This window comes from Corythoichthys intestinalis, chromosome 15, assembly GCF_030265065.1.
Source record: "Corythoichthys intestinalis isolate RoL2023-P3 chromosome 15, ASM3026506v1, whole genome shotgun sequence".
Taxonomy (NCBI): Eukaryota; Metazoa; Chordata; class Actinopteri; order Syngnathiformes; family Syngnathidae; genus Corythoichthys; species Corythoichthys intestinalis.
The window spans coordinates 51442286-51462341 of record NC_080409.1 but is presented as its reverse complement, the minus strand read 5'-3'; the positions used below and the strand labels follow the sequence as shown (position 1 = coordinate 51462341).

The window sequence follows — 20056 nt, the reverse complement described above, 5'->3', positions numbered from 1 at the left end:
CCTTATTCAGATTTGTTTCAAGACTAGTTACAGTTAGACTTCACTTTGATGGTTAATGCAGTTCTTGCAATTTTGTTGTTTTATCACAATAGATTGGTTTATTTACATTTCAAAAATCAAAAGCCATTCATTTACGAATGTGACTGCACTTAAGTTTACATATTTAAATGTTCAGATATTAAGATTTGAATGAGGAAAAACAACATGCTTTTTCTCTCAAATATGTTGTTATAATCATTTGTTTCAGATGTACTGTAATTATTTTCTGTCTAGAAATTAATTTGGTGTTCAAAAAGTATTTTTTCAAACTTGAGTCTTGAAAATGAGGGGGTCGTCTTATAATTAGGGCCGTCTTATATTCGGGCCAATACGGTAATTATTTTCCCCCCCTTCTGTCATGGTTTGCATACTATCCTCATTAAAATATGAAAACCTATAAATGTTTAGGTGGTTTTAGGTGAACCAGACAGTTTTTTCATCTGTGTGATTTTAACAAAAATCAGATCACATTTCATGGTGATTTTATGCAGAAATGTGAGAAATTCCAAAAGGTTCAGATACTTTTTATACCACTGTAGCTCAGGAGCTCTATCATGACATTTAAATGAGATACATTGCCTGATGAGATAGATTTCATAGATGAGACCACAGTGGTCAGTTACAGAATAAAAGCGTGCATGGTTTCCAAAGCAAACGTAAGAAGACGAGGGCACGTATCAATGTCTTAGAATCTGCAAAGGATAATTCCCCACTTAGCCTTCCTTGGATGCTTTCCATTGATTTCTGAAAAGCCACGATGCTGATATAATTACACTAAGCTGCGTTTCCAGCGCACAGTACCAGTTTGGGTCAATTTCACTCCAGATGAGACGACTCTGTGATATGCAGTGAATTATAGTAGAGGAGATATTGCCATTCCAACAACAGAAAGTAACAGTGATAACACTGATTTGAGGGTTTGTTAAGCGAAAGAGAAGTTGACTCATTGCAGCAAAGTGGCAAAAGTTGCCATGCACTTAAAGTTCAGGGTTGACCCTTTTGCAACCCTGTGCTGCTATTTATATTCATCCCTCCTACCTTCCAGCGGTTCCAGCACAAAGAGCAAACAGAGAGGGACCGATCAGAGCTATTGCTGCCCATTGCGGTAACATGCCCAATACATTCATTTCTTGCTGTTTCGGTGAAAAATTGAAATCTTAATTTGACTCGTTTTGTTGACTGAACAGCCAACATCCATTAGAGAAAAGTATAGGGGTTTTTTTGTATTTGAAATGATTCTTTTCTTGACTTTGAACTCCAATGGAACAAAGCATTTTTCGAGGTTTCAGACCAATTAGACTAATCCGTCAACCTCAGCTTACAACCGAGAGGGGCTTTAAGGATTTTGCACCAAAGAATGCTGCGTTACGTTCTTTCCATTCGCACACATACAGACACAGATATTGTGCACTAGCTTAAGTCGCTGCACACACACCAGTGTCACCTGCATGTCTAGAAGTACAGTAGAAGCCCTATTTAGCAGCAAATTACTACCTTGTTGGGGATTGATCATGCAATCATTCATTTGTTCATTTATGGGTGAATGTGTTCATCAGTGAACTGGTCGCACTAACAAAATGAGACAGGATGATTAATTAATTAATTGCGAATTTATTTGCTACTATTTGCATTGACAAATTACGTTTAAATTTGGTCAATATATTCTCGGGATGTATAGTGGGGCAAATAAGTATTTAGTCAACCACTAATTGTGCAAGTTCTCCCACTTGAAAATATAAGAGGACTGTAATTGTCAACATGGGTAAACCTCAACCATGAGAGACAGAATGTAGAGAAAAAAAAAAAGAGAAAATCACATTGTTTGATTTTTAAAGAAGTTATTTGCAAATCATGGTGGAAAATAAGTATTTGGTCAATACCAAAAGTTCCTCTCAAGACTTTGTTATGTACCCTTTGTTGGCAATAACGGAGGCCTGTTAGGTTTTGTGTTGGTTTTCTCCTAGTGTGACTTGTCCCTGTGATTGCCCATTGATTTCACCTGTTGTACCTCCTAGTGTATCCTCCAATCTGCATCCTCCTGTGCTCACCTGTTCCTCGTTGTGTCGTTACCCCTTGTCTGTGTGTGTGTGTGTGTGTGTGTGTAAAAGCTCCCAGTTTCTTTTCACTCCTTGTTGCGTCATTGTCTATGTCAATGTAGATGTCGAAGTCCTGTCCAAGCCCTCGTGTATTAGTCCCTCCGATAAAGTAAGTTTTGTTTGAACCTTGCCTTTTTGATCCCCAGTCCTTTTGGTTGTACTTTGTGCTTTTGTTAGTTATAATTAAAACCTATTTTTGAGTTCTCTGCCACCTGCCTTGCATTATTGTTTCACTGCATTTGGGTCCACACAACATGCCTGCCCGTGCATTTCCTGACAAGGCCAAACGTTTTGTGTAACTCTTCACAAACTTTTCACACACTGTTGCTGGTATTTTGGTCCATTCCTCCATGCAGATCTCCTCTAGAGCAGTGATGTTTTGGGGCAGTCGTTGGGCAACACGGACTTTCAACTCCCTCCTCACCCCGTGGTGTCAAAATGATAACAAAAACGGGGAGCAAAAATCCCAGAACCACAAGGGGGGACCTAGTGAATGACCTACAGAGAGCTGGGACCACAGTAACAAAGGCTACTATCGGTAACACAATGCACCGCCAGGGACTCAAATCCTGCACTGCCAGACGTGTCCCCCTGCTGAAGAAAGTACACATCCAGGCCCGTCTGCGGTTCGCTAGAGAGCATTTGGATGATCCAGAAGAGGACTGGGAGAATGTGTTATGGTTAGATGAAACCAAAATAGAACTTTTTGGTAGAAACACAGGTTCTTTTGTTTGGAGGAAAAATAATACTGAATTGCACCATACCCACTGTGAAGCATGGGGGTGGAAACATTATGCTTTGGGGCTGTTTTTCTGCAAAGGGACCAGGATGACTGATCTGTGTAAAGGAAAGAATGAATGAGGCCATGTATCAAGAGATTTTGAGTGAAAATCTCTTTCCATCAGCAAGGGCATTGAAGATGAGACGTGGCTGGGTCTTTCAGCATGACAATGATCCCAAACCAGGGCAACAAAGGAGTGGCTTTGTAAGAAGCATTTCAAGGTCCTGGAGTGGCCTATCCAGTCTCCAGGTCTCAACCCCATAGAAAATCTGCGGAGGGAGTTGAAAGTCTGTGTTGCCCAACGACAGCCCCAAAACATTTCTGCTGTAGAGGAGATCTGCATGGAGGAATGGGCCAAAATACCAGCAAAAGTGTGTGAAAAGCTTGTGAAGAGTTACAGAAAACCTTTGGCCTCTGTTATTGCCAACAAAGGGTACATCACAAAGTATTGAGATAAACTTTTGGTATTGACCAAATACTTATTTTCCACCATGATTTGCAAATAAATTATTTTAAAAATCAAACAATGTGATTTTCTGAGTTTTTTTCCCCACATTCTGGCTCTCATGGTTGAAGTTTAACCATGTTGACAATTACAGACCTCTCAAATATTTTCAAGTGGGGGAACTTCCACAACTAGTGATTGACTAAATACTTATTTGCCCCACTGTACATGCAGCGATCTTCACAGCCCGATTATTATTTTTTTATCTCAGGGCTGATTAATGACATTAATAAAAGCAACATTTAGTAACTTTTCAGTTTTGGTCAATTTTAGCAACTAAGGTGGACAAAAGCGGTACTGCTTTGCCTTAAGGAAGGCTGTGTTTCCCATGAGGTATACTGTAGATGATATAGAGTCTCCTTTCAACACAAACTCCCATTCAAACTGTATATTGTCATACAAGAGAGTGTGCTTTCAAGTTGGATTTGGATTGTATTTATGAACAACTAATTGATCAAGAAAACAGACTCATTACAGTCTGTCTCCTCCTTATTAAATTTTGTTGTGTATTTTGTTTAAAGAAAATAAATGAGTCACTCACGCATTGATGCGCTCAATCTGTAATGGCGCCGTTTTACCGATATAGAGAGATAAAAGGCAGCGTAAAATGAGTAGAGTGAATTTTGGCAGCCTTTGGAGCCTTTTTTTTTTAATTGGCTAAAGCATTACAATCCCTCTCCCGATGATTAGAAATATCATGGGAAGCAATGTGGGGAAGCAAGGTAGCAAATAATCTTTTTCTTAACACCTTATGTTATTTCCCAACGCAGAGAAGATATATCAATTGGTAGCACTACACACAGTCATGGTTCCACTTCCCATCATGCATTTGGGCATGGCCACAGTATCATTTACTGCAAACTCAACAAATACACTAGATGGCAATATTTAGTCACAATATACAAAGTCACAAGTCTTTCTATCTGTGGATCCCTCTCACAGAAAGAATGTTAATATTGTAAATGCCATCTTGAGGATTTATTGTCATAATAAACAAATACAGTACTTATGTACTGTATGTTGAATGTATAGATTTGTCCGAGGTTTATTCATTTTTTTCTTAATGCATTGCCAAAATGTATATGATCGGGAAAAATTATCGGGAATAATTGGAATTGAATCGGGAGCAAAAAAAAAAAGCAATCGGATCGGGAAATATCGGGATCGGCAGATACTCAAACTAAAATGATCGGGATCGGATCGGGAGCAAAAAAACGTGATCGGAACAACCCTATTGACAATATTTATATCAGCGCTTTGTCCACATGAAAAAAAATGTCGTGCTTTCAAGTCTCTGGGCTGATGAGAACTTTGGAGAGAGAGCCGGGCGGTCGTAGTAAATTTTGAACTTGTTTTGCATAGTTCCTGAATTTGTTTTAAATTGTCGAAGAAAATATTACACAAATATACCCCAAGTAAATAAATAAATGAACTGTTTATCATCGTTCATTTTATTTCTTAAGGAAAAATAACCATTGAAAGCTATCTGGCCCTGTACGAAAAAGTACTAAGTAGAAATGGGATATACATTATGATTTAACTAATTAGCTGCCATTAACGGCAACAGATCTCCAATCTATTTCAAATGGAAGTGACACGTGGCCCTTTCCAGTTCAAACAGACTTCTTGACAGCAAACTGTAGATTTGAATGGACAGTGTTTTCCGAAATTTCCAGGTTCGCGGTGAATCAGTAACAGTCACACTTTTGTAAAATACACAATGTTTATTGATTAGAAAATGCAGAATAAATGAGATTTATTGATTACGATCCCACAAGAGCAAGCAAACAAGTATCAACAAATGTCGACGATGACGCTAGATTTGAGTTTGTCAACCCCAAAATCCCTGCGTTACCGTTACAGCACAGCTCATTTGTCCAATGTGAAAAGCCCTTTTTCAAGGGGGATGAACCAAAAGTAGCTTTAATGTTTGTCAATGGGCAGGGCCGCGCCGCTCGGAGACGGAGGTTGGCCCCTCCACCTCGGCGGGGCGCGTCTCTACAAAAACCGGACATTTCTGGGCGACCCGTGAAGTCCGCCAGTGGGTCACGTACGGATCGCCTGGCTTTGTTCCTTCGCCGCCTTACCGGAGTGTGTTGGCTCCCCGCTCATTTGTCACGGTAAGCGATTTTCATTGCTAAGGGACATTTCGTTTTGCTGTAACGGTAACGCGCGGATTCTGGGGTTGACAAACTCAAATCTAGTGCCATCGTTGACATTTGTTGATACTTGTTTGCTTGCTCTTGTGGGATTGTAATCAATAAATCTCATTTATTCTGCATTTTCTAATCAATAGACATTGTCTATTTTGCAAAAGTGTGCCTGTTACTGATTCACCGCAAACCTGGAAATTCACAGTGTTTCCCAAGGGTTTTATCCACCCAACACCTAAACCCCTCACTATAATCCTATTGTTCATATTCAATATTCTTATATTTACAGAATACATCGTCTAAGTCGTTACATAAATGCAAAGCATACGTTCTATCAGGGTTTGAGCCTGAATTCGGGGGGAAAAAAGTGGTTTTACACACAAAAAAATAATGTGCAGACATTGTGACAGGTACGCCGACAAACAACAGGTCACATAGGAAAAATCAACTTCATTTTGAGGCACCTCTCAAAGGTTGCGGACGCATTCTTGCTGAAGAAACAGATAAGGGTCACTGTTTTCTTCCACAGCGAGATGTCTAAAATCGTATGAAAGGATTTCACATAAAGGGAATCACCCACAAGAGCGCTGGAGCGACACTTTTATCCCAGCACATAATTGCAACCAAATTACAATAATCAAAGTAGCACTAAATGGTGAGTGTCATCTTAATGTTTCAGCACTTTAGATGAGTGTCTCTAATTAAGACTGAATTGCATGTCTATATATTCATTCTCAATGTGATTACCCCAAAAAATGGTTTAGGTGTCTCTTATGAGAAAACTATCAATTTACAGTTGAATATACATATTCAATATATATTCTTACAATTCAAAATTTGGCAGTCATTTTATGTTTAAAAAAGCATGCGCGAATTAATTCTACAACAAATTTTCCCAGACCGTCATGTTACTAGTAAATTGTGATTAGGGTTGTTCCGATCATGTTTTTTGCTCCCGATCCGATCCCGATCGTTATGGTTTGAGTATCTGCCGATCCCGATATTTCCCGATTCGATTGCTTTTTTTTGCTCACGATTCAATTCCAATAATTCCCGATAATTTTTCCCGATCATATACATTTTGGCAATGCATTAAGAAAAAAATGAATAAAACTCGGACGAATATATAAATTCAGCATACAGTACATAAGTACTGTATTTGTTTATTATGACAATAAATCCTCAAGATGGCGTTTACATTATTAACATTCTTTCTGTGAGAGGGATCCACGGATAGAAAGACTTGTAATTCTTAAAGGACAAATGTGACTTTGTATATTGTGACTAAATATTGCCATCTAGTGTATTTGTTGAGCTTTCAGTAAATGATACTGTAGCCATGCCCAAATGCATGATGGGAAGTGGAACCACGTAGTGCTACCAATTGATATATCTTCTCTGCGTTGCGAAATAACATAGGGTGTTAAGAAAGAGATCAATTACTACCTTGCTTCCCCACATTGCTTCCCACGATATTTCTAATCGTAGGGAGAGGGATTGTAAGGCTTTAGACAATTAAAAAAAGGCTCCAAAGGCTTCCAAAATTCACTCTAATCATTTTACGCTGCCTTTTAGCTCTCTATATACGTAAAACGGCTCCATTACAGATTGAGCGCGACGATGCGTGGGTGGGTCGTGCAGCGCATGCATTAATTGCGTTAAATATTTTAACGTGATACTTTTTTTTTTTTTAAATTAATTACCGCCATTATCAGGATAAATTTGATAACCCTACCTTAAGCCAAAACTATAGACTCTGGATGAGTGTAACATATTATGTCTGTAACGGATCAAACTCTGGCACCGGTCATTCAGGGACCGAACAACACTTACCAAGGGGCTCGGTACCCCGTACTCGCAAAGCATCCCCATGGGACTCCCCGAGGGACAAGGTCGAACGCCTTCTCCACACATTTAAACCAATTGGGAGAACTCCAATGCACTCTCGAGGACCCTGCAGAGGGTGTTGAGCTGGTCCAGTTTCACGGCCGGGACAAAAACCACACTGCTCCTCCGGAATCAGATATTTGATTTCCCAAAGGACCCTCCTCTCCAGCACCCCTGAATAGCCTTTACCATGGAGGCCAAGGAGTGTGATCCCTCTATAATTGGCACACAACCACCTAACGCAGGGGTGGGCAACCCGTCCTCGAGGGCCGCAGTGAGTTCTGGTCTTTGTACCAACTGATTCAACACAGACAGTTTGACCAATCAGGTTTCAGTGAAAACAAGCACCTGACTGCAATCAACTGACTGTATGAAACCAGATTGATGAAAGGCTGTCCTCATGATGGGTTTGAACAAAAACACGCACCCACTGCGGCCCTTTTTGGAATAGTTTGCCCACCTCTGACCTAACCCTACTAACATACAAAAGACTTAAAACAACTACCAAAAACAACACTGGCCCTAAAGTGAAACAAGGTGGGAGATGGCAAACAACAAGACAATAACAAACTCTTCAATAATTTAGCCTGCAATGCCTGTTTAATCCCGGCTCTCAGCTCTTGTCCTTAACCTCACCTGACAGCAGTTTTGTTTGCGGAGTTCCGCTTCCTGCGCCGTGTGAATATGCTTGTTTGTCGAACGCAGCCGGCATCTCGGGGTCTGATTAATTACACGGATTCTCTGAGGAACTGAGGGTGACATATGCTCATGCACTGGTGAGAGAGTGAGTGTTTCTGCGTTGCAAAGAACCACAAGCACCGTTTTTAGGTGTGACTTGCGGATGACATATGTTCGATTGCATTGGCAAAGATAGTTTGCGTGTTTGCACTTTTACTACAACTCGGGTGCGAACATGTGGTCAAGTGTTGTGGCATCTATTAGGTTGTGTGTATGTGGGTTTGTGTAATGATCAGAAGATTCAGGTACCGGGCCAGAAAGCCACTTCTATGTGCAGCAGGGGCATCCTGGCACACACAGGGCACCAGATGTCAGAGCAGAGCAGGAACCTGCTCAGTGGACCGATGGCACTTTTTATGGCTGAAAACAGAATTTGGGCATCCAAGAATAAACCCACTGCTGGGACTGAACAGAACCAGACGCAGAAAACTTATTCAAAAGTGAAAATTAAACATTTAGTGTACAGATTGCAAAGTAAGTCATCGTGTCTGAGCGTGCGCTCTGTGGTACAGGGGTGACCGTGCCCCTCAATTTAATCTGCATGACGGTCTGTCGGATCTTGCTCCCTTGTGTTTCGCAGGAGCGTCTCACTCACTTCTTGGCTGGTGAATTCATGTCTGGCCAATGTGGTGGCACGGGCAAATGAAATAACACTTGATCAACATCGAATGAGAAGTAATATGTATTACTGAAATCAAAACTGTATCCTTAAGGACAGTGGAAGTTTGGCAAAGTCAGCTCCAAGAGTCTTATTTGATTGACAAGTGTTGGCAGGCCTGTACTCCCAATGGATAACTGTAGCTAAGAGTCAGATTGTCTGTTGGAAAGAAAGTGAGTTCTATGACAATACTATGCTGGGGGTGCGGCCACCCTTGAGCCTTTTAGTGGTAGCAGTGGTCCCCAACCTTTTTTGTGTAATGTGGGCCTTATTTTTACGGACCGGCAATGTGTGGCAGAAATTGACAGTAAATATACACTACCGTTCAAAAGTTTGGGGTCACTTAGAAATTTCCTCCTTTTGAAATAAAAGCATATTTATTTCAATGGAAATAACATTAAGCTAATCAGAAAAACACGCTATACATTATTAACTCATTTGCTCCCAAAAACGTATAAATACGTTCTTTTTTTAATTGTTTCAGTGTCCAAAAAACGTATTTATACATCTTTTACGTTTTTTTTTTTTTTTTGACAAGTGGCATCTCGATGTTCTGTTGCACCTAAACTGCTATGCACAATGCTCAAAACTTGTTTTAAAGCAATAAAACTGGCCACTGGGGGGCAGTAGCACATTTTGTAAGTACTCATCTTGGGCCAAGAAAGGAAGTGAAGAAACGGTAGTTGGAGGGATCTTGTGAAGACGCGTGACGATTTGAGAAAAATGTGGAAAACGATCGGGGGAAAAAAGGCGAACGACAGTGGAGGAGTGTTTAGAAAAGAAAACGAAACCATCACCAAAGAAGGATTTTTTAAAAATCCGCACAACGGCGTCAGATTCCACACGCGTTCTGCGGAGCTCACGTTGCGTTACTCCTGAGCCCGAGGTTGAAACCAATGATGAAGATGATGAAAAAAGTGAGACTGATCTTGATCCGGACTCATCCGGTTACTGGGAGCCACCTTATTCAACCGGGAGCAGCCGAGAGCCTTCCCCGTTGTGATGTGCGCAAATAGTTCAACAGTTCAATAGTTTAGTTATGTGTAAATAAATTGTTACTTTGCGATCAAAAGCTCTATTTGTCTTTTTGTTTATGTTATTTTGTAAAAGGAAAATATTATTCAGATGTTTGGGATGTAACTAAAGCAAAAAATAGCTGTGTTAAAGTCAAAGTTATGTTTGAAATGAAATGTATGCTTTCACAAAACGCTCAATTTCTGTTTTTTCATCAGAAATTGGAAAACTGCTCAAACTAAGCTATTTTCTAATGCTGATTTCTAAAGAATGGAAAAAGATATGAACTAACTTTTTTTTCTGCTGAAAGAAGACAGTCTAATCTTTCTTTTGGTGGGTTCCATGTACTGGTGCACGATAATTATTGGTCCGATAATAGGAATTATGACGTCATCCCGATATTTCCAATAACACTTATAATAGGACAGATAACATGTACTGTTCTGGCTTTGCAGTTTACACAATAGTATGGGAAATCAGTTGATCATTTGCGGGGCATTGCTCCCACCTGCTGGTCAGAATAATTCACTGCATCTATTTTTTGTTACAGTAGTTTGGTTCAATCACTTACACATTGCGGTGTCTAGTGGTAGCATTTACAGTCTGTTGTTTGAATTGTTTGAATGTTTGAATTGAAATGTATGCTTTCACAAAAAGCTCAATTTCTGTTTTTTCATCAGAAATTGGAACACTGCTCAAACTAAGCTATTTTCTAATGCTGATTTCTAAAGAATGGAAAAAGATATGAAGTAACATTTTTTCTGCTGAACGAAGAGAGTCTAATCGTTCTTTTGGTGGGTTCATGTTTATATAGCAATCGAACTGAATTTTCTGTGGGCCTTGCAAAATCAGTCAAAATCCAGTAAAACGGCCGGGAGCGGAGAGCCTTGCTCCGGTGAAAATGGCTGGGAGTGAATGAGTTAATGTGGTAAATGACTATTCTAGCTGGAAATGTCCGGTTTTAATGCAATATCTACGCGGTTTTGTAAAGAGGCCCATTTACAGCAAACGTCACTCCAGTGTTCTAATGGTACATTGTGCTTGGTAGTTGCCTTAGAAGGATAATAGATGATTAGAAAACCTTGTGCAATTATGTTGGCACAGCTCAAAACAGTTTGGGTGGTTAGAGAAGTTATAAAACTCATCTTCCTTTGAGCTAGTTGGGTATCTGGAGAATCACCTTTGTGGGTTTGATTAAACTCTCAAAATGGTGAGGATGCTGGAACTTTTGTTTGGTATCTGATTTTATCTGTGCTTGTGTCTGTTTTGCTTCTACTCTTTTATTCTTAGTCTTGTTATTTATTTTATTTATTTATTTTTTTCTTTTTTGGCAATGTGCACTTTGAGATTTGTTTTTCAAATGTAAAGTGTGTTATAAATAAAATGCATTATTATTATTATTATTATTTTGTTTGGTGCTGTTCCAGTGAGATTTACAAAGATGAGTGCCTGAAGAAAACATCATAATTCCCTCAGTCCTCGATGATATGGGTGACTGTGGTTAAATCTTCAATAAATGCACAAGTTTACATTGAAATTTTAGACAGCTTTCTTATCCCTTCAATTGAAAATATGATTGTCATTTTTCAAGATGACAATGCACCATGCCACAGAGCTAAAACTGCTAAAGCATTCCTTGGAGAAAGACTCATCCAGTCAATGTCATGGCCTGCAAATAGCCCAGATCTCAACCCTATTGAAAACCTGTGGTGGATATTAAAAAAAATGGTCCACAGCAAGGCTCTGACCTGCAAGGATGATCTGGCAATTGCAATCAAAGAGAGTTGGGACCAAATTGATGGAGAATACTCATCAAGTCCATGCCTCAGAGACTGCAAATGGTCATAAAAGCCAGAGGTGGTGCTACTAAATACTAGAGATGTGTTTTGATTTTTATTTCTTTGTTTGTTTCTCATGAATGGAATGATTCCATTTATATTTCCCTGCACTTGCTCTATAAAGTAACATTTACTGACCACCACAATGCTTTTTATTCATTTCTTTTAGTGTTTCTGAATGCTAAAGAGTTGCACATTTGGACTAATTCATTATTTTATCAAGCTTTTTATCAGAGTTTGTTCTACATGATAAAATGTCCGAGTGAGTGCTCGTCCGAGACTGGTGATTCCATACTTTTTGCTAGGGGTTGTCCTAGTCCAGGGGTGCCCAAGTCCGGTCCTCGAGAGCCCCTATCCAGCTTGTTTTCCATGTTTCCCTCCTTGAGCACACCTGAATCAAATGATCAGCTCATCAGCAAGCTCTGCAGGAGCCTGATAATGATCCTAATTATTTGAGTCAGGTGTGTTGGAAGAGGGAGAAATGGAAAACAAACCGGATAGGGTCTCTCGAGGACTGGACTAGGGCACCCCTGTCCTAGTCGATGTGCACTGTCCTAATCAGACAAAGATATCAAAGATTTTGGGTTATGAAATGAAATGTGAAACTCTTGCGGTTTGGTACCTTTAGCAAGGTTAGGAACCACCGGTTTCCTAGCGTGCGAGCAAAAAGCCACTAAATACCCACCCCCACTTGGCTCAAGGGGCCCGTGGGTGCTCATCGTACCTGGGCCCTGTTCACATTTGATCTGTAAATGTTTCTAATGAATCTTATCCAAAGCAGTTTATTATCAGTTTAATGTGCTGATTGGCAAGAAGCAAGTTACAAGTAGGATTTCACAAACATTCTCACTCACATCTACAGACAATTTGGTCTTTAGTTAACTTAAAAAGCATATTTTGGGGGATGTGAGGGGAAGTCAGTGTAGCTGGAGTTAACACGCAAGCACAAAGAGAATACGCAAACACTACAGAGAAAGATAGGAGCCGAGATCTGAAGCGTGACTGTGAGGCAAGCAGGCAAACCAGTATTCCACCTGTCGTATTCCTAATTATATACAATATTATTGTATTATATACAATTATACAGAAATGTTGGAAATATCCAAGGTTTAACACTTTGATCAGATTCCTAAATTATGAATATAATAAAATATAATAATAGGCTTTAGTCCTGTGAGTCACGTCCAATGCTCATGTGTAGAAATTAACCTAAATGTGCATGCAATTATTTATTTAAACATCTGGATGCTAGATGTTTAACTCGATCCAATTTAATTAGCTGCATATAATATTGGTCATTGTATTTGGTAGAAGTTCAGTCAATTGAGTGGTATGGAAGCAATCGTACAAAGTCAGATTATTCCTTTTTACGGTGGTATGTAAAAGTATCTGAACCTTTTGGAGTTTCTCACATTCCTGCATAAAATCACCATCAAATGAGATCTGATCTTTGTCAAAATCACACAGATGAAAAAAAAATGTGTCTGCTTTAACTAAAACCACTGAAACATTTATAGGTTTTCATATTTTAATGAGGATAGCATGCAAACAATGACAGAGGAGTGGTGTGGGGATACCGCATTTTTTGGTCGCACCAGCCATAAAATGCCCAACGAAGAGAAAAAAAACATATATAAGTCGCAGTCGTATAAGTCCCATTTTTGGGGGAAATTTACTTGATAAAATCCAACACATAGAATAGATGTCATCTTGAAAGGCAATTTAAAATGAAAATGCAATAGAGAACATCATGCTGAATAAGTGTACAGTATGATAATGTCACATGATGCATGAACAATGAAATGCAAACGTGGCCAGTATGTTAACGTAAAATAGCTATTAAAAGTTATTCAGATAACTATAGCATAAAGAACATGCTAACAATTTTACACCACCACCAGTGTCACTCCAAAACACCAAAATAACATATGAAATGATATAATAATGTGTTAATAATTTCACACATACGTTGCTCCAGAGTATAAGTCGCACCCCCAGCCAAACTATGAAAAAAAAACTGCGACCAATAGTCCGAAAAATACGGTAAGTAAGTGAACACTCTGTCTAAAGACACTTAAAGAGCAATTGAAACCTATTTTGAACAAACAATTAAAGTCAGGTGTGTGCCCAATCACTGATGAGTGGTTCAAAGCTGCCTTGACTATTATAAAACACACACCTGGTAAGAATTGTCTTGATGAGAAGCATCTGATGTGCATCATGGCTCGGTCAAAAGTGCTGTCTGAAGACCTGCGATCAAGGATTGTTGATTTATTAAATGTGATGGTTCACTTACTTATTTTTCCCCCTTCTGTCATTGTTTTCATACTATCCTCACCAAAATATGAAAATCTATAAATGTTTGGATGGATTTACTTAAAGCAGACACTGTTTATTCATCTGTGTGATTTTGGCAAAGATCAGATCACATTTAATGGGGATTTTATGCAGAAATGTGAGAAATTCTAAAAGGTTCAGATACTTTTTCATACCACTGTAAGAAATCAGGCTATTCCTTTATTTCCTCAAAATATGACTAAAGACTATAGTTGTCCGATAATGACGTTTTAGCTGATAAACGATATATGACTTTTTTGCTGATAACCGATATACACATATTGTCCAACTCCAAAAATCCGCCACCAATATCAAACCAATATCGTTATATGCAGTCGTGCACTTAACGTTTTATTGCTAATTGTATCTTGATGCCACTTTGGATGCTTTAATACTGATAAATGATAACTTCAAGGTTTTTCCAAATAAAATTGGAATTGAAATAAAATTGAAACGAGCCAAAATATCAATAATTAAAAAAAAAAAAAAAAAAAAAAAATTAAAAACACATTTTTTTTTAAAGGAATATATCACAATTAAATTACGTTTACAGTAGTTAACCCAAAGTGCCACTAGGGGGGCGACCAAAGCATTACAAATACAGGCAGGTAATCATTGGACATGCCAATAGAATGCCAATAGAATGACCAAGATGCATTTTGCTGGGCTTTTGCACAGATTTTTGTATTTTATTAATTTTCTAGTTTTATTAGTGACTGTTTCTGTCTGGTTACGCAGTAGTTATATGTAATGAGTTTATAATTCATTATTTTGCAATCATTGATTGTTCACTTAATTTTTGCACCATGAATGCAAATGGTCTGCACACATAACAAATCCCAAGCACCTTACTTTGGAGACATCTAATGGTCAATTAGCATAACTGCTGTGCTAAGCTTTGACCAGCCCTTGCACAAAGGTTCTACATTTACTTTAAAGGCAACATGCAAGGTAGCCCAAAACTGATATTCAAAAACCAATGTCAATATTTGACATCATTTTAAAATGCGTTTATTAACAACTCACGACAGTTAATGTTGCTGTTCCTGCAACATATTATAGGTTTGTTAACTCATTTGCTCCCAAAAACGTATAAATATGTTCTATTTTTAAGTGTTTCAGTGTCCTATACGTTTTTTTTCACAAGAGACACCTCTAGGTTCTGATTCAACTTAGCTCCAAAGCACAATGCTGAAAATCCATTTTAAAGCAATAAAACTGTCCACTGGAGGGCAGTAGCGCATTTGGTAAGACCCGCAACCCCATTCAACGGAACGAGTGGCCGGGCCGCATGGCCGAGGCGCCGGCGGAAGATGACCGAATGCATGTCCAGAACAACCTGGAGGACGCCCGGGATGCCAGGCGCTGGACGACCGCGCAGAACGACCGGGACCACCAGTGCAGCGGACGATGCCGTTGAGTACGTGCTGCTCGCCCAGCAGAGCCTGCGCTGCCGTGCTCGGCCGCTCGCGTCCCCCGCACCCTCTAGTGTCCCGCGAATCAGCCAGAAACACACACAGCCAAACTGGTTCCCCCCCAGGAACTCAAGTTCCCCAGGCAAACTCCGCTACGAGGCAGTGGTCACCACAAAAGAAAGACTCCAAAAAAATCCATCTTTATGAGACAGGCGGCTATGAGGGAAAAGTTTACAACGGCTGTCGCAGCCACAACAGCGTCATCTCTCAGTCAGTTCTGTGTAAATGAATTGTTACTTTGCTATCAAAAGCTCTATTTGTCTTGTTGTTTATCTTATTTTGTAAAAGGAAAACATTATTCAGATGTTTGGGATGTAACTAAAGCAAAAAATAGCTGTGTTAAAGTCAAAGTTATGTTTGGAATGTATGCTTTTACAAGAAGCTCAATTTCTGTGTTTTTTCATCAGAAATTGGGTAATTGCTCAAACTAAGCTATTTTCTAATGCTGATTTCTAAAGAATGGAAAAATATATGAATTAACTTTTTTTTTCTGCTGAAAGAAGAGAGTCTAATCGTTCTTTTGGTGGGTTCCATGTTTATATAGCAATAGAACAGAATTTTCTGCGGGCCTTGCAAAATCAGTCAAAATCCAGTAAAACGGCCGGGAGCAAAGGGCCTTGCTACGGTGAAAATGGCTGGGAGTGAAGGGGTTTAAAAAAAAAAGTGGATTGTGCACTGACTCAAGATTCATCCAATTAATGCTAAATGGGTGGCAGCCAAAATAACAGCTAATACATGTAAATGCTGGTTTTCTTTTGGAATTCCCAAACACTGGAAAAGTCATTCAGGAACAACATTCTGCTGTTCACAGAAGAAGAAATGCAATCAATTACACACATAATAGTTGTGAGTCTTGAGGAAAATCCAGGAGTTAATCTACATCAGGGCTAAATGGCTAAATGTAATGTAATGACTCGAAACTACATCAAGGAAATCAACAGGAAAGGCGTATTAATGGTATTTATAAGTGGTAGCCCGCATTTGGGCAATCACCATGAAGCGGCAGAGACACGAGTTAGCTTGTTGTCATTAAGGCTCTAATGGCAGCCAAACCTGGAGAAAAACGGACCCCTGAGAGGACGCCAAAGATGAAGACATGCAAGAGCGAGAATATGATAGTCACGAGGCTGCGATCTCAAATTCAATTAGCGTGTGAACAAGGAAAACAGCAGTGCAAACACGAACGGTAATAAACTCGTCCAAAACACCACTTGCTTCATTTCGTGTTGAATCGTCAGCTGCGGAACGCAACGCTAATGTGCAGCTCGCACTTCAATTTGTTTATTTCCCTTATAGAACTTGTCACAAACTTTTTTTTAATCAGGATTGCTTTAAATGCCTTGAGTCAAAACCTCCAAGGAATCTTTGCTGTATACTGTTCGTAATTTGCGGCTGCCGTTAGCTTGCAACAGTTTCTCCTTTCATTACAAATGCAAATTCATGAGGTTATAAACCGATTCCACATTCTCCATCAGATTAGAGGTTTAACTGATCTCCAATAGCTACGGCAATTAGCGCGCAACATTTCTCCTTGCGTCCTTAAAAGACAGTTCAGTTCAAATACAGTGGAACTCGCAAAACAGGAGAGCTGCAGCTATCGATTATTTTAGTAGTCGATTAATCGATGAACTAGTTAGTTCGAATAATCAAGTAATCTGATTAAAATACCTGAGGTCAGCAGCAAACAGTACAAAAAAGTAAATAAATGAGGATCTATGTACAACAAAACAACAATTGGCTAACTTGCATAGCAAAAGGTCCGCTAGCTTAAATGCTATTAAATGCTAACTTTTTTTTTTTTTTTTACAAAAACAATTTTTTACAATTAATTTTTTTAGGGCTGTCAAAATGATCGCGTTAACGGGCGGTAATTATTTTTTTCAATTAATCACCTTAAAATATTTAACGCAATTAACGCACATGCCCCGCTCAGACAGATTTAAATGACAGTACAGTGAAATGCCCACTTGTTAATTGTGTTTTATGGAGTTTTGCCGCCCTCTGCTGGCGCTTGGGTGCAACTGATTTTATAGGCTTCAGCACCCATGAGCATTGTGTAAGTAATTATTGACATCAACAATGGCGGGCTACTAGTTTATTTTTTGATTGAAAATTTTTACAAATTTTATTAAAACGAAAACATTAAGAGGGGTTTTAATATAAAATTTCTATAACTTGTACTAATATTTATCTTTTAATAACTACAAGTCTTTCTATCCATGGATCGCTTTAACAGAATGTTCATAATGTTAATGCCATCTTGTTTATTGTTATAATAAACAAATACAGTCCTTATGTACAATATGTTGAATGTATATATCCATCTTGTGTCTTATCTTTCCATTCCAACAATAATTTACAGAAAAATATGGCATATTTTATAGATGGTTTGAATTGCGATTAATTGCGATTAATTAATTTTTAAGCTGTAGTTAACTCGATTAAAATTTTTTATCGTTTGACAGCCCTAATTTTTTTTACAAACAAGAAACAGCTAAATATACTTATTAACTAAATTACGAATGTATTAAAAAATAAAAAATAAAAAAGCTCAAACAAAAGGTAATGTTGGCCTGAACAGGGAGCAGCTGGATCCACCCATGTGAAATGAGGCAGACAAGAGGGCAGTGTATCCACCGAAATCAATAAAACTAAATGCAAACACTTTAAAATTAACCATTACAACGCCACTTTACTGAAACGAATACTCGAGGCAGCATAATCTGAATCTTTTTTTCTAATCGATGACTCGAGTTTATCGATTAATTGTTGCAGCCCGACAAAACAGGATTACAGGTAGTCCCAGGGTTACGAACAAGTTCTATTCCAACGCTGCCGACATAACCTGAATTTCCGTGTAAATCGGAATTAACCCTTTAAGTACCCCTAAATCTCAAAATAACTATTCAAAAAGTACAAAAGTATTGCATTTAGTTTAATGATGGAGGATACATTGTCCTCTGGTGGCAGCGTTGGGTCGGGCTGGACTGTCGCCTTGTATGACTGAGGAGTAGACTCAAACGTCTGACATGGATGAAGGATAGCTGCGCTCTTGTTTGGCCCACATAAGGCAGTAAGTCGTTTCAGCTAATACATGTTTGTATATACATTTGTAATTTTATCAGATACATTTCCCATCAAAATTTGATTTAGACTCCGATGCGACTTAGACTGTATATGTGTTTTTCTTCCTCAGTGCACATTTTTTGGCTGGGCTGGTGCGACTTATAGTCTGTAAAATACCGTACTTTAAAACATGGCGTTTTGCTATAATGTAATATTTTCAGAAATGTATTCAATAATGTCATGGATACAGTGGTATGAAAAAGTATCTGAACCTTTTGGAATTTATCACATTTCTGCATAAAATCACCACCAAATGTGATCTGATCTTTGTCAAAATCACACAGATGTAATAACAGTGTCTGCATTAACTAAAACCACTAAAACATTTATAGGTTTTTATATTTTAATGAGGATAGTATGCAAAAAATGACAGAAGTAAATGAACCCTCTGCCTAAGGAGACTTAAAGAACAATTGAAACCAACTTTTACCAAACAATTTAAGTCAGGTGTGTGCCCAATCACTGATGAGTGGTTTAAAGCTGCCCTGCCCACTATAAAACGCACACCTGGTAAGAATTGTCTTGATGAGAAGCATTGTCTGATGTGCATCACGGCTCGGTCAAAAGAGCTGTCTGAAGACCTGCGATCAACGATTGTTGAGTTGTATAAAGATGGAAAAGGATACAAAGCCATCTCTAAAAGTCTGGATGTTCATCAATCGACAGTCAGAGAAGTTGTCTACAAATGGAGAGAGTTGCTTCTCTAGCAATGTGTGGACGTCCACCAAAGATGACGCCAAGAGTTCAGCGCAGAATACTCAGAAAGGTAAAAAAGAACCCTAGCGTGTCTGCTAAAGACTTACAGAAATCACTGGCACAATCCAATATCTATGTGCAAACATCAACTATATGTAAAACTATGGCCAGGAATGGTGTTCATGGCAGGACTCCACTGAGGAAGCCACTGCTGTCTAAAAAAACATTGCTGCTCATTTAATCTTTGCAAAAAGGCGTTTGTTTTGACACTCCACAGAAGATTTGGCAAAATGTTTTGAGGACTGATGACACCAAAGTTGAATTGTTTCGGAGAATTACACAACGGGAAAAATGGATCAGCAACCCAACATCAACACCTCATCCCCACCGTGAAGCATGGTGGCGGGAGCATCATGATTTGGGGCTGTTTTGCTGCCTCAGGGCCTGGACAACTTGCAATCATTAATGGAAGAATGAATTTAAAAGTTTATCAGGATGTTTTGCAGGAAAACCTGAGGCCGTCTGTCAGACAGTTGAAGCTAAACAGAGGAAGAATGCTGCAACAAGACAATGTTCCAAAACACAGAAGTAAATCAACTTCAGAATGGGTTCAGAAGAACATAATACACGTTCTGGAGTGGCCAAGTCACAGTCCAGACTTGAACCCCATTGAGATGCTGTGGCATGACCTAAAGTCAGCGATTTATGCCAGA

General features: G+C 39.0%; 1 protein-coding gene across 6 annotated transcripts in view; it reads right to left on the bottom strand.

Moving 5' to 3' along the window:
• kidins220a (kinase D-interacting substrate 220a) overlaps positions 1 to 20056 on the bottom strand; it is a 142838-nt gene that overhangs the window by 53778 nt on the left and 69004 nt on the right. The window contains exon 24 of one of the 6 annotated variants that reach the window (XM_057860417.1): positions 13275 to 13959. The exons of the other annotated variants lie outside the window; for them this stretch is intronic. Coding sequence (XP_057716400.1) covers positions 13713 to 13959 — 247 coding nt within the window. The 3' untranslated portion in view covers positions 13275 to 13712. Of the gene's footprint in view, positions 1 to 13274; positions 13960 to 20056 lie in introns of those variants that run through there. 6 annotated transcript variants of the gene reach the window in all.